Genomic DNA, 13,281 nt, shown 5'->3' with positions numbered 1-13,281 from the left:
GCCTGCGCCGCCCCGGCCCGGCTCCCCTCAGCGGCCCCCTCCCAGCCCGGCCTCCGCGCGGCCCCGGGGCCTCCCTGGGCGCGAGGCAGAAGCGGGGCGCCTCACCCGCAGCGTCCCGCTGCGCCTCAGAGCGGCCCTCACCTTGCAGTCCCGCGGCGCCGCCATGATCCCGCACAGCCGCCCCGCTGCCCCCGGCCGCGCCGCTGCAGGGGGAGGAGCCGGCGGCGGGGACACACGCCCTCCCGAGGCTGAGGTGCTCGGCGCCTACTTTGCCTCAGCCTTTCCCAGCGGAACGGGCTGTTCCCGGGACACCCAGCCTCAGGAGCTGGGCGATGGGGAGGGGGAGCAGGCTGGGGGCAGCCCAGTTGAAGAGGAGCTGCTCGGAGACCTGCTGCACCACTTGGATGCACACAAGGCTGTGGGACTGGATGGGTTACACCCGAGGGTGCTGAGGGAGCTGGCAGATGTGCTCGCCAAGCCGCTGTCCAGGATTTACCTGAAATCACGGCTAACGGGGGAGGTCCCACTGGACTGGAGGGTGGCAAAGGTGACATCCATCTACAAGAGAAGGACAATGCAGGAAACTATTGACCTGTCAGTCTGCCCTCGGTGCCAGGGAAGGTCATGGAGCAGGTCATCTCGGGTGGATTAAAAGTCACATAATGGACAACCAGGGGATCAGGCCTCGTCAGCATGGGTTCGTGAAAGGCAGGTCCTGCCTGACAAACCTCATCTCCTTATACAACAGGGCGACCTGCTTATTGGATGAGGAAAAGGTTGTGGATGTTGTTTACCTTGATTTAGCAAGGCCTTTGATACGGTTTCCCACAGCATTCTCCTGGCAAAACTGACTGTTTGCGTGTTGGATGGGCACACGCTTCGCTTGGTAAAAAACTGTCTGGATGGCCGGGCCCAGAGAGTTGTGGTGAAGGGAGTTAAATCCGGTTGGCGGACGGTCACGAGAGGTGTCCCCCAGGGCTCGGTCTTGGGGCCACTCCTGTTTAACATCACTGGTGAGGCCGCCCCTCGATGAGTGGGTTCAGTTTTGGGCCCCTCACCCCAAAAAGGCCGTTGAATGACTCGAGCGTGGCCAGAGAAGGGCAACGGAGCTGGGGCAGGGTCTGGAGCACAGGTCTGCTGGGGAGCGGCTGGGGGAACTGGGGGGGTTCAGTCTGGAGAAGAGGAGGCTGAGGGGAGACCTCCTGGCCCTCTGCAACTCCCTGCCAGGAGGGGGCAGAGAGGGGGGATGAGTCTCTGGAGCCAAGGCCCCAGCGCCAGGCCCCGAGGGAATGGCCTCAAGCTGCCCAGGGCAGGGTCAGGCTGGCTCTGAGGAAGGATTTCTGTGCAGAAGGGGCTGTTGGGCGTTGGAATGGGCTGCCCAGGGCAGGGGGGAGTCCCCGGGATCCCTGGAGGGGTTGAAGAGTCGGGCTGAGCCAGCGCTGAGGGATCTGGGGGAGTCGGGAATGGTCAGGGGGAGGGTCATGGTGGGGCTGGAGGAGCTGCAAGGGCTTTTCCAACCTGGACGATTCTGTGGTTCTGTGATCCCCCACAGCTGCCCCGCTGCCCTCGGCCGGTGGCTCCGCACCAACCGCTGCTGCAGGTGGAGAGATGAGGGGCGGAACACCCCCCCCCCTCCCCGTGGTGGGCAGAGCCAAGTAGAGAGTGGGCGTGACTAAAAAGACAATGGGCAGGGGCATGGCCAGAATGAGTGGGTGTGGTCAGGCCAGCAGTGGGCGGGGCCACCAGAACACCACGCTCAACCACGCGTTGCCCCGCATTACCCACTGTGACATCACATGACCCCGCGTTGCCCGGGTTACCACTCATTACCCATTGTCACCCAGAACTGCCCTGAGTTAGTCCGCGTTACCACGCGTTACGCACTCTTACCCTGAGTTACTCCGCGTTACCACGCGTTACGCACTCTTACCCTGTGTTACTCCGCATTACCGCGCATTACCCACTCTTACCCCGCGTTACTCTGCGCTGCTCTGCCACCGAGGGGAACGCAGCCCCGACGGCAGACACGATTTACGCAGATTATCGCCTGCAAAGAAGTTGTTCCTGTGTCTTCAGGTACATCCCCTCCGGCGCTGTTTCTGAGGTTAAATGCCTTTCTTCCCGCTGTGCTGGGGCCGAGGGTGACGAGTCCTTGTGGCGGGGACACGCCAGCTGCCGCCCGCCTCTGACAGGATTTCACCAGACTGGGTCGCTCGAGGCTTGCTTGAGTAACAACTCAGAGTTGGGCCTCCACCTCTGGGAGTGGCAACAGCTAACAAACAGCGCCCTCTCTATACAGCATATATAGCAACGTATGGTATCAAAACAGACTTATTTGGAAAAAACAAATCTTGCAAATAATTTCACAAAATTTGAGAACATATTGTCAGAGAACTAGTAAATCCTTGTGGTAACTGAGTCCAAGTTAACTGCTTCCCTTGCCACGGGAGGGCAAAGATTGATTGGCTTTCTTCCGCAACTGGAATGCTAAAGAAAGCTCCTGTAAGATCAAGCACCGTGAAATACTGTGCCCAGACTGGAATCTGCCTTAAAACCAGACCAGGATCTGGTACCACAGGATGTGAAGCAATTACATGTTCATTTACAGCTCGTAAGTCTTGAACAAATCTATATCCAAGATCTCCATCTTTATCTGCTTTTACGAACAGGTCAGATTGAAGCCCTATAAGGACTAAGACATTCCTTCAAAAGGCTTTTTTCTAAAAAATGTACAATTCGATTTTTTTCTGCTGGGAACAGCCTCATTTATCATTGGATATTGCCAAATTGAAGGAGGAGTCCCTCCTTTTGTTTTTATCACAATTGGCTCAGCCGATTTTAACAATCCCACTTCAGCTCCCAATGGACTTGAAAGTTCTCTGGGAATTGCAGCCCATTCAAATTGGATATCATTCAAATCATTTTGGTTTTGACCTCTCAATTCCATTATTTTTGAGCCCATTAAAATCAGTTGAATCCCTGTTGGAGCCAAGGAGATAAACGTACCAAATTCCTGCCAAAGTTCTCGTCGAGGGGTAGATAAATAGTTTATCTCTTCCCCTACTAGTCCCTGTACTATCACTGGAAATCTGGGGAACTTCAAAATCCAGTACAGGCCCAAAAGGCAAGTAGGGGAATTGGGAGAGATCGCAAATTTAACCCAAACCAATTTCTTATCCACAATGAGACCGTTTACCTTTGCAGAAATCTGACCGTGCTCATCTACCTTGATGCCAGCGGGTCCCATTGTTCTTTCAGTTTCCAGAGAAGATGATGTTTTGCTGATGAAGGATACCAATTAAACTCAGACACCAGAGGGAAAAGAGTAGGCGGATTTTACTGGTGATAACCAAATCATGTCACAGTGTAGACAGGCAGTAAGGAAAGGCAGAATAGTGCACCCAAAGCAACAAATAGGAAAATACAGGGTAATGCACCAAATCATTACTACATGAGAGAGAGAATAGTGATTAAGAAAGATCCCTCACCACTTGCAAACTTTACTATCACCCAGATCCGCAGACGCTGGGCAGCCCCGGTTGCAGCGAGGATTTGGAGAACCTGTCCCGGCAAGCGGGAAATCCTGCGCGGTGCTTCCACCCAGAGGTGAGGCTTCCAGAGTCGATGCGAGCGGGTCCAGCCGTACGTACCAGAGATCGACAGGCCGGAATAGCTGGCACCTTTGTTTTGAGCGGAAAATTTCTGGTTTCATTCTCCTGTTGGATTCCACCCAAAGCCTGGCCAGGGCTCAGGGGGGAAACCAAGGGAGTTTCTAACAAGGCCAGATACTTGGGTTCTCAGCCTTGAACAAGGGCGTCCCCCTTTCAGCACTGAGTACTGGCCCCATCTTCTATAGATTTCTTTTATCTCTCTCTTTGCAAATTTAAACACGAGAGTTTCCCAGTATAATCCTGTCTGGAATTACCCGTGCCCAAGTCTCTTAGGTGGACTCACCTCTTATTGCCTTGCCGGCAATCTGAGTATTGGTAACGGCTTTGTCCAGAGGAATATCTGACTCTTCCCTCTTGTCTCCTCGAGTCCCATCTGGGTCGCCAGTTCTGTTAAAGGGTTTCACCAGACTGTGGGTATCTCTAGGCTTGCTTTAGAGACAAGTCAGACCTGGGCCACCACCTCTGGGAGTGGCAACAGCTAACAAACAGCGCCCTCTCTCTAGAGGATATAACATACACTACAAAGAGTCTTTGGTGACTTTCCAGGAACTTTCAGCTCTTAATTCATCACCAATTTCAAAAGTCCATTGTATTCCACACTTTCGGCTAGGTCTTATCGTGCTCTTCCAATTGCAGTTGGGACACCACTGTTCACTGATGCAGTCTTTGGTCATCGTCGTTACTCATGTTCTGAACAACCCTCATGAAAATTCACTTGTAGACTTCTGAGAAAAGACTCAAAACGTTCTGTTTAACAGATACTTATTCTCTGTCTAGCTTTTCATTACCTAGCTTTTCTAAGTTGCTGAAACTGTCAATACTGTTCCTAGAGCACCTGTGCTCTTTAATTAAACCTATAAACCAGGATCTGTTTATTAATTATTGCTGCTAAGAATAACGTCCTAAGAGAAAAGGGTTTTCTAAAGCTTGTTCCTTTTACACCACCAACAGGTGCACCCCGGTAGCTGCCCTCCCTCCTTCACCTCGCACCGCAATGAGACTGCTCCGTCTTCTCGTCTTTCTGGTGCTGGGCAGCTGGTCCTGGGGCTGGGCGGCCCCCGTGCCCCGTCTCTGGCCACCACCCCTGCGAGTCACCTGCTGGGGCCCGCACGGGCAAGTCTCCCAACGGCGGGACAGCGAGCGCTGGGTCTCGTGCCTGTGGAACAGCACCGTGAGCCTGCGTTACCAGCCGGCCCCGGGCATGAGAGCAGAGCCAGAGGGGAAAGAGGGGCGGCCGCCACCCCCACCTCGCTGCTTCTGGTACTTGAACTCGACGTGGGTGACAAACACCTCGCGCTGGTCGGGCCAGGTGACGCTGCAGACAGGCCTCCCGCCAGGAAGCGCTCCTCCACCCGGGGCCTCCATCCTCCTCACCGTGCGCTGCTCGTCGGCGTCCTGCGCTGCACCCGAGTGCTTCCACCGCGACGTCACCGTGGAGATGTGCGGGCAGGACATGAGGCTGTTCGTGCTTTGGCCGCAGACGCGCCTGATCCCCGCGCGGCAGCCGGTGGAGCTGGGCTGGTGTGCGCGCTTCAAGAGCGCCGGCTGGAAGTACCGCTTCAGCAGCCAGGGAGGCAGCCCCTCTACCCTCCTCCTTCCCAGCAGCCAGCACCAAGACACGCTGCCGCCCACCGTCTACCCAACAGTCGAGCTGCGACAGACCTGCGCCACCTACTACAGCTACCGCTTGAGCGTGCGCTACAGGCGCCACGGGCTCCACGTTGCCTCGGTCAGCATCGAGCAGATGCCTCACATCAGCCTCAATCTCTCTCTCAAGGTAGAGCGGGACTTGCTGCATGTCCTCAGCATCAGCTCCATGCTCCTTAGCGTTGCTCGGCAGCCCCTCGGCCTCTCCTGGAGGCTTCAGCCCCTTTCCCCAGGGACACTGGCCTACAGACTGGTGGACACGCAGGCCACGGGGGATTGGCTCCGTTCCTACGGTTCCTTTACGCTGCAGAGCAACTTCTGTGCCGTTCCCACACCTCAGAGCCTGGGTGAGAAGGTGGTGGCCAGCATCTACTTCCACGTTGATGGAAAGGGGGTCAAGGAATCCATGGGAGAGCTACAGCTACTCAACGGTACCCTGAGCCTAACGGCAGGCAGAGAACCTCCCGTCCACGTCAACCTTCACCCAGGGGAGACCAAGAACGGCACTTACACTTACAAGGACAACCACGGAATGCCTTACACGACCGAAGAAGACGAAACCTCCATTTCCACCGATGGCCCTCACACGCGCACCGTCTTCTACCGACAGAAGGAGCTCTCCTACGTACTCTCCGTAGAGTTTGTGGCCTTCCAGTGGTACAAGTTCAATATGTACCTTTACATGAATCAGAAGAGGACTCCAGCAGAAAGAGACCCTGAAGTCCACGTCTTCACCGGCAGCCGTCCTTCCTTTGCGCAAGGCTTCACCTACCTGGTGTGGTTTATCCCTGCACAACATCCGATGCTACAGTGCGAGTGGACCTTCCACCTGCAGCTTTTTGGAACGCAAAGAGACCGCCTTCTCCAGAGCAGCACCTACACGTACAACGACCACGTAAGAAACGCCACGCGTTTTGTCCGTCGCTCCGCGTTACCCTTCGATCCAGAGAAATACACGGGGTTTGTGGCAAAAGTGAACTGTAGCAGAAGTGCACCTACACCGGCGCTTTTAAGAGTCACAGTCAACAACCACACCGCAAAAACCATAGAAGCGCCCGTGGCTTGCCGGAAGGAAGCCTGTTACATACACAGTGTGCGCATTCGGAGGCCTGCTCCTCAGACCTCTGTCCTGCGCCGGAAAAAGGGGGCATCTTTTTTCCTCTTTGCCGACGTGCGACAACGCTGCAACGTGGGTATAATTAACAAACCCTTGTGGCGAGTCTATTCTGTTAAGGACACAGAAACTATTCCGGACTGGAAAAACCCAGTCAACTCTTCTGGGATGTATGGTGTAGAAATGATACACTTAACTGTTCCCAGTTTTACTTTGGATTACGGGTTGTATCTGTTTAATTTCACTGTTGAGATAACCCCGATTGGGACCGCAACGGTCCTCAGGGGCACAGATAAAATTTACGTTCAGATCGAGAGAGACGACCTGGTGGCAAATATTTCGGGAGGCACGTTCCGCACAGTGGGCTTTTCTGATAATTGGACTCTCGATGGCTCCGCGTCCTACGATCCTGACTCGAAGGAAGGACTAAAGGGAATCACATTTACTTGGTACTGTACGAAAGAGGTGTCCGACTACCAAAACATGCAAGTCAGCCCGGGAAAGAGATGCCATCCGGCCCAGAGGGATTTGAAATGGCTAACACCCTCAGGCCCCGTTCAGGCAGTGCCACCAGAATCCCTCCTAGGAAACAGCGCCTACTACTTCCGTCTAGAGATTCAAAAGGACACGAGGAGGAGCTACGCTGACCAAACCGTAAATGTGCAGCCTGGCCCCCCACTCTTCCTGAACGTGGCATGCCTCGAAAACTGTGGGAGCACTCTAATTCCAACGGAGAGATTTATCTTGTCTGGAAAATGCCTAAACTGTAGAACAACCAGCCAGCCAGCCTACTACTGGTCTCTTTTTTCAGACAACTCGACAGAAGTCAGCTTTGACTGGTCTTCCAGAACCTCAACGGGGAGGTCTGGGCCTTACCTGTCTATAAACGCTCTGACTTTTACAGAGGCTGCACATCGATCCTACGTACTCCAGTTAAAAGTAACCACCTGGGACGGGAGGGCCTCAGTCTACAGACACACGTTTAAGGTGACTGCTCCTCCTAGGGCTGGCAACTGTACCATCAACCCACGCTGGGGTACAGCCTTTCAGACAAAATTTGTTGTTCAGTGCAGTGGATTTTCTGACAGCAATTTACCTCTGACGTATAAAGTGATCGCAGCTTCCAACGTACCCCAAACGACCAAAATAACGTCTGTGGAGGAGAACACGTTTGGCACGATTCTGTACTTTGGTTACGAGCCTAGAACTCCTCCGTCTTTTCTCCCAGTCGGAGTGCCCTCTCAGAAGTACACCTTGAAGCTTTACGTCCAAGTCGCTAATTCCCTTGGGGCGTTTACCCAAGTGAATTTATATGTCCGCGTGGAGAACCCAGTTAACAGCCGGCCGCCAGCTGCTGTGTTTCATGAACTGCTGGCCTCGGTGAGCGGCTTTAACGCGCCGATGACATCTTATCTCCGGGCTAAAAATTATTTTAGCGCGGGTTATTTGGCTTACGTGGCGGCCTCAGTCTTAAACTATATTAAAGTCACACCAACTCTCCAGCTCCCTAAGGCTCAGTTCCGGGAAAGCCTGATTGAAACACTCCTGAATATTTCAGCCGAGAGCCTAATGGACATCAACCAAGTAGTTGCTTCTCTTTCGCAAGTCACAGAGGAAGCTGACGAAGTGACCGTCAGATCGCAAGACCTCGCCGTTAGGAAACTGTCCGAACTAACGGCAACGCTGAAGGTACAGAGGAACGAGACCCACTGGTCTGAGGATGCAGAAATTCAAAGCAGTGGAATACTAAGGGGCTTGTCCAACATCCTGAGAGCTGCTCTTCTGCCTCACACGAATGTCAACGTAGACGGAGTGAAACAGGTCTTCTCCACCACGGAAACCTTAATGGAGATCGTCTTCCAGGGCAAAGTCCCTGGCGAGACAGAAACTCTCATGGAAACAAAACACTGGAATATCACGCTGACGAAAGATGAAACCTGGAACATTACAAATGCTTTCTCTGCCAGAAACACCTGCAGAAGTTGCTTTTACCCGTCACTGAACGAAGGAAATTATCCTGGATTGTCCCATGACGCTGTGATTTCCACTGCCCTTTTTGAGTTTGAGGAGAACCCCTTCCCTTGGTTAGGTTACACGTCAGAAATCGCAACGACGGTCTTGGGGTTCAAAATGGCAGAGACCAAGGCTAACGGGGATCTACTTGGGATCGTGCCTGAAGGAGCAGAAATTGTGGTTGCTAGGAAAGATAAGGAATCTTCAACTTTTCCGTTAGCAATGGGACCCGATAAAACGCGAGCTTACACAACTGGAGGATTTCAGTTTGAAGTCAGCAGAAATAGCAAGAGCATCTACATCCAGATCCTGACAAAATTAAAAGCTACTTTCACGGTACTGGTATTTACAGGCGCCAACCTCACGGATGCTGCTCCCATAGCCTCCTTCTCGGCTTTTCACGACAAGCCAACAACCACAAGCACGAACGAGACAGCTGGCGCTGACTGTAACATTGAGGCTCCCTATATCATCTGTCTCCCAGAGTCACTGCTGACAGCCACGGCTCAAGGAAGCGCTACAGACACTTATAACATCTCCGTCGTCTTGCTGACACCCCACGTCGCGAGGTACCAAACCCAGAGACTGGTGAAAATACACATTTTTAGCGACCAGTGCTTATTCCTGGATGGGATTCAAAGCCTGTGGAGAGAAGACACGTGCAGGCTTGGCTCCTTGACCAACTGGCAGAGGGTCCACTGTGTCTGCAACATGAAGCAGAGTCGCGGGCATCTGTCAGTCCACGCTGCGTTAAACGCGTCCCTGTTCAACATCAAGTTCCTGGCAGCCAAAGTACTCGTTCCCCCCAACAGGCTCGACCTGGGAAAAATGCTGATAGCAGAAATACCTAAAAACCCAGTGACCCTCTTAACAGTGCTCTTCATTTTTGCTGCCTACTTTCTTCTGTCCTTCTGGGCCGTCAGAAAAGACAGGGCTGACAGGAACAGGAAAAACAACATTATCGTTCTGCCAGACAACGACCCCTTTGATACAGAGAGCTTTTTGGTCACTTTACACACAGGCAGCCGCTGGGGAGCTGGCACCAAAGCAGATGTCTGTCTTCAGCTCATCGGACGGAATGGCACCAGTGACGTCCATTGTTTACGGCACCCGCAATTTTTGCCTTTCCAGCAAGGAAGCGTCGATTGCTTTCTGTTAACTACGAAGAAGGACTTGGGAGACATTTGTTCCTTCAGGGTCTGGCACAATAACAAGGGCCCATCTCCAAGCTGGTTCTTAAGCAGAGCCAAAGTTGAGAATGTGACCACCAGGACGACGTGGTTCTTCATCTGCAGGAAATGGCTTTCTGTCGACCACGGCGATCGCTTCCTAGAAAGGACATTTTCCGTCACAAACCCCGAGACACCTCTGCCCAGAATCGACTATTTTTTGATTAAACTTGCCGACAGCCTGACAGAGAACCATCCGTGGTTCTCAATTTTTGCTCACGTTCTCACTGGCACTTTCAGCAGGCTGCAGAGGTTGTCTCTGTGTTTAGCAGTATTGTTATTGGACTTGCTTGTTAACATTATGTTCTTTAACGCTGACAAGGATAGAGACTCTACGGGACACTTGAGGTACCTGAGATCAATAGCACTAGGAATTGAATGCGCTTTGATGACCATACCCATGGAAATCATTCTAACTGCCTTATTCAAGTATTCCCGGAAAGAACCTTCTCCTCGTCATGTGGCTCAGACAGACCCAAAGGTAAATTCGCCTCTCCAGGACGGAAGTCCCAAGAACTTTAAGGAGCGCCAGCAAAAATTCTACCTTTCGGAAACTTCAGCACAACCGAGGAATATTACTCCCTTGGAGAACCTTCCTGGTCCCAGCAGCTCACAGAGCACGCCATGTTCCAGAAAGACAAGGAGCGAGGGATCTCCCCGAAACTGGAGTAACTGCACCGTTTCTGAAAGCCAGGCGAATGGAATGGGAACAGACATGCAGACGACAACCGAAACTCCCCGTCCAGTGGCTGAGGCCTGCCACAGAAGGCTGCAATCAAATTCCAACATCCGGAAGAATTACGCAGAAGAAGGCAGCAACTTTCAGAAAGAAAGGAAACCGCTACGCGTTGGCTGCGTGCCCTGTCCCGAGAGACTGCACCTAGTTTTTCGGAGGTGCTGCTTCTACACCTCATGGGCACTAGTTGTAGCTGTCACGGGGCTGTCATCGTTTTTCATCGTGTCCTACGGCTTGTCTTACGGCTATCAGACTTCTAGAGAGTGGCTTTTGGCATCTGCAACCTCCTTTATTGAGAAAGTGTTTCTCATTTCGATTCTAAAAGCCATTTTCTTCTCAGCTATGCATACGCTTCATCGGAAAACCTGTGAAAACGTCCCATGGGTAACTCTGAAAGACTATTCTAAGATTAAGTCGGATAAAGAAATGCTGAGTAAAGATGAAATAAGAGAGGCGCGCGCAAAACTTGCTGAAGTCAGGAGCAGCAAGGAGTACAAGCCTTTAGAACCTGAGGAAGTTGCAGACATGTGGAAAAGGGCAAAAATCAAGGCCAAGGCATTGACTTTCACGAAAGGTTTCATCAGTCACCTTGTCTTTTTGATGCTGCTATTCCACTTTGTCTATTCCACTGAGAACGCCAACATTTTCCACTACAACCGATTCATCCACAAGCAGTTCTCTCCGGGCCTCTCCAGGGTACTTCAGCTGGAACACATCAACGTGTGGCTGAAAGACACTTTCTTGCCTTCGATCCACAACAAAATTCAGCCAACCTTTCTTCCCGAGAGCCGCTCCAAAATCATTGGTTTGCCTAGGATGAGGCAAGTGCGGGCTAAAAACACGGAGAAAAAGTGTTTCCATCCTCACAGCTTCATCAATAACTTTGTCATCAGCAAAAGCCACTGTCTTCACAAATACGGCAGTGACACCCCAGAGAAAGGTGACTATGCTGGCACCTGGACAAAGGTTGCCAACCAGTCTGTTTCCAAGGATGCCAGCAGCTACGGAGCGTTCACCTACCACCAAAACAGAACTCCGTGGACATATTATTTATATGGAGATTTGCACACGTACGGCCCAGAAGGATACGTGTTTTACTTTTTCCCTGAAGAAGGAAGACCTAATTCTACCACAAGGCTGGACACTCTCCAGCAGAGCAACTGGCTTGATGAGAACACGTGGGCTGTGATCATTGAACTGACTACGTTTAACTCGGATGTAGGCCTCTTTTGCACCCTCTCAGTCATATTTGAAATGTCTCCTTTTGGGATGATAAAGCCAAGTTTGTCGGTGCACTCCTTTGCACTCCCCATCTTTCATCAGCAAACTAAAGCTCAGGTGTTTGTGGCTGTAACTGCTCTTGCCCTCCTCTTCCTTTACATTGCAGAGGAGCTCCTCATCATAGGCCAAGAGAAAAAAGATTATGTCAGAAAATTTTCCAACATAATCAACTTTGGCTTAAAATCAGCATTCCTCCTCTTTGTTTTTTTAAAGATCTTAAAGTTTAAGGCGGGAGACGATATAGTGAAGTTTTACTTACTTCACCCGAATGATTTCATCAATTTTCATGCAATTGCTTATTTAGATCAGATTTTAAGGATTACTGCAGGTTTTTTAGCATTTCTTGCAGTTTTGAAAACTCTGAAATATTGTCAATTACTTTATGGTGTGCACCTGGCACAAAGATTGATCCTGGCAGCCCTTCCCAAACTCTTCTCAATGGCCCTCGTGGCAGCAGTGTACTTTTTTGCATTTACAGCTTCTGGCTACCTTATGTTTGGGCAGCATGAATGGAATTACAATAACATGATTCACTCAGCTCAGACCATCATTTCTTACGGTGTCTCAGCATCCAGAGATACGGCATTTCCATCCAACAGGCTGTCTGGTGGTCTGTTCCTGGCTGCTTTCACGGTTGTGATGATCTGTGTCTTGATCAAGCTCTTCCAGGCTGTTATTTTGTCTACCTATGGGGAGGTGAAACAGTCCGTATATGAAGAACCATCGGAAGAAGCACAAGTGGTTTCTTTTGTATTGCAAAGGCTGAGAGGGATATTTTACCTCCTGCTCTGTAAAACAACCAAGACCAGTGAGACTGATCTATTTTACAGTGAACTTTACGGGCAGACTGTGAAAAGACATCAGCAGCATTTAGGGCTCGAAACCAGAAAAATCAATGGGAAAGAAAGGGTTTATCTTGTCGTATGAGCAAGGAGAGATTTCTGTGTTCAAGATGACCTTTACTCTGTAATACTTCTCACATAAAGTTCAAATAAATTGTTCATAAATCAATTATTTACCTCGAAGAATTTTTTAACATTCAATCCCTTACTAATTCTCAGTTCTCACTTTCAGGGATTCGATAGCTTCCTCTTTACCTTGGCCAAGAAGTAGGTGAGGTAAATGCACGCTCACCCGTTTGTCTGACAAATAATGAAAGTGAATCCTTAGCCCCTGCTTTCTGCAGTGCACCTGAATTCATCGGACTGAATGGAACAGGGAGCCTCTACAGCACTTCTGACACTGCAATCGCCCCTTCTACAGGGGAAAGAGTCTTTGGCCCAGGGAGACAACAGAGAGAAGACAAGTGTTGGTAGCTTTGTTTCTGTGGGTCCGAGGCTGCGTTATAGAATATTGGCCCTTACTGTAGTCAAATAATTTGAGTTTCCCGGTTCTAAACCATAGATTCCACCGATGGATCAAGGATGGATTTAAAACAAGGAGAGCTTAATGATATTTAGGGGTGGCAATAGAGCACTTCCCCTCCTACGGTGCTGCTCCCTAACTAATCATGGCATTTACAGTTTGGAGAGAAAAATTGAAGAACAACCACTGACATCTCACCCCGATGCTTTGCTAGATGTCAGTTAA

At 51.1% G+C, this 13,281-nt stretch overlaps 2 protein-coding genes across 4 annotated transcripts in view; one reads left to right on the top strand and one right to left on the bottom strand.

The window, feature by feature from the left end:
• TTC38 (tetratricopeptide repeat domain 38) overlaps window positions 1-12,378 on the bottom strand; it is a 55,461-nt gene extending 43,083 nt beyond the window's left edge. Inside the window, exon 1 of one of the 3 annotated variants that reach the window (XM_074901796.1) lies at window positions 12,250-12,378. Coding sequence is in view for 1 of the 3 variants with exons in the window: in XM_074901793.1 (XP_074757894.1) it covers window positions 142-165 (24 nt within the window). In the remaining 2 variants the exon portion in view is untranslated. Of the gene's footprint in view, window positions 1-141; window positions 213-1,970; window positions 2,245-12,249 lie in introns of those variants that run through there. The other 2 variants (XM_074901797.1, XM_074901793.1) reach the window with 2 other exon arrangements.
• On the top strand, window positions 2,282-13,281 carry LOC141958837 (polycystin family receptor for egg jelly-like). The gene has a single exon (XM_074901784.1). The coding sequence runs from the start codon at window positions 4,666-4,668 to the stop codon at window positions 12,616-12,618; it is 7,953 nt and encodes a 2,650-aa protein (XP_074757885.1). The 5' UTR covers window positions 2,282-4,665; the 3' UTR covers window positions 12,619-13,281.

The sequence above is a fragment of the Athene noctua genome, chromosome 3 (genome assembly GCF_965140245.1).
Source record: "Athene noctua chromosome 3, bAthNoc1.hap1.1, whole genome shotgun sequence".
Taxonomy (NCBI): domain Eukaryota; kingdom Metazoa; phylum Chordata; class Aves; order Strigiformes; family Strigidae; genus Athene; species Athene noctua.
The sequence above is the reverse complement of the archived record's forward strand: the minus strand, read 5'-3'. Positions and strand labels throughout refer to the sequence as shown.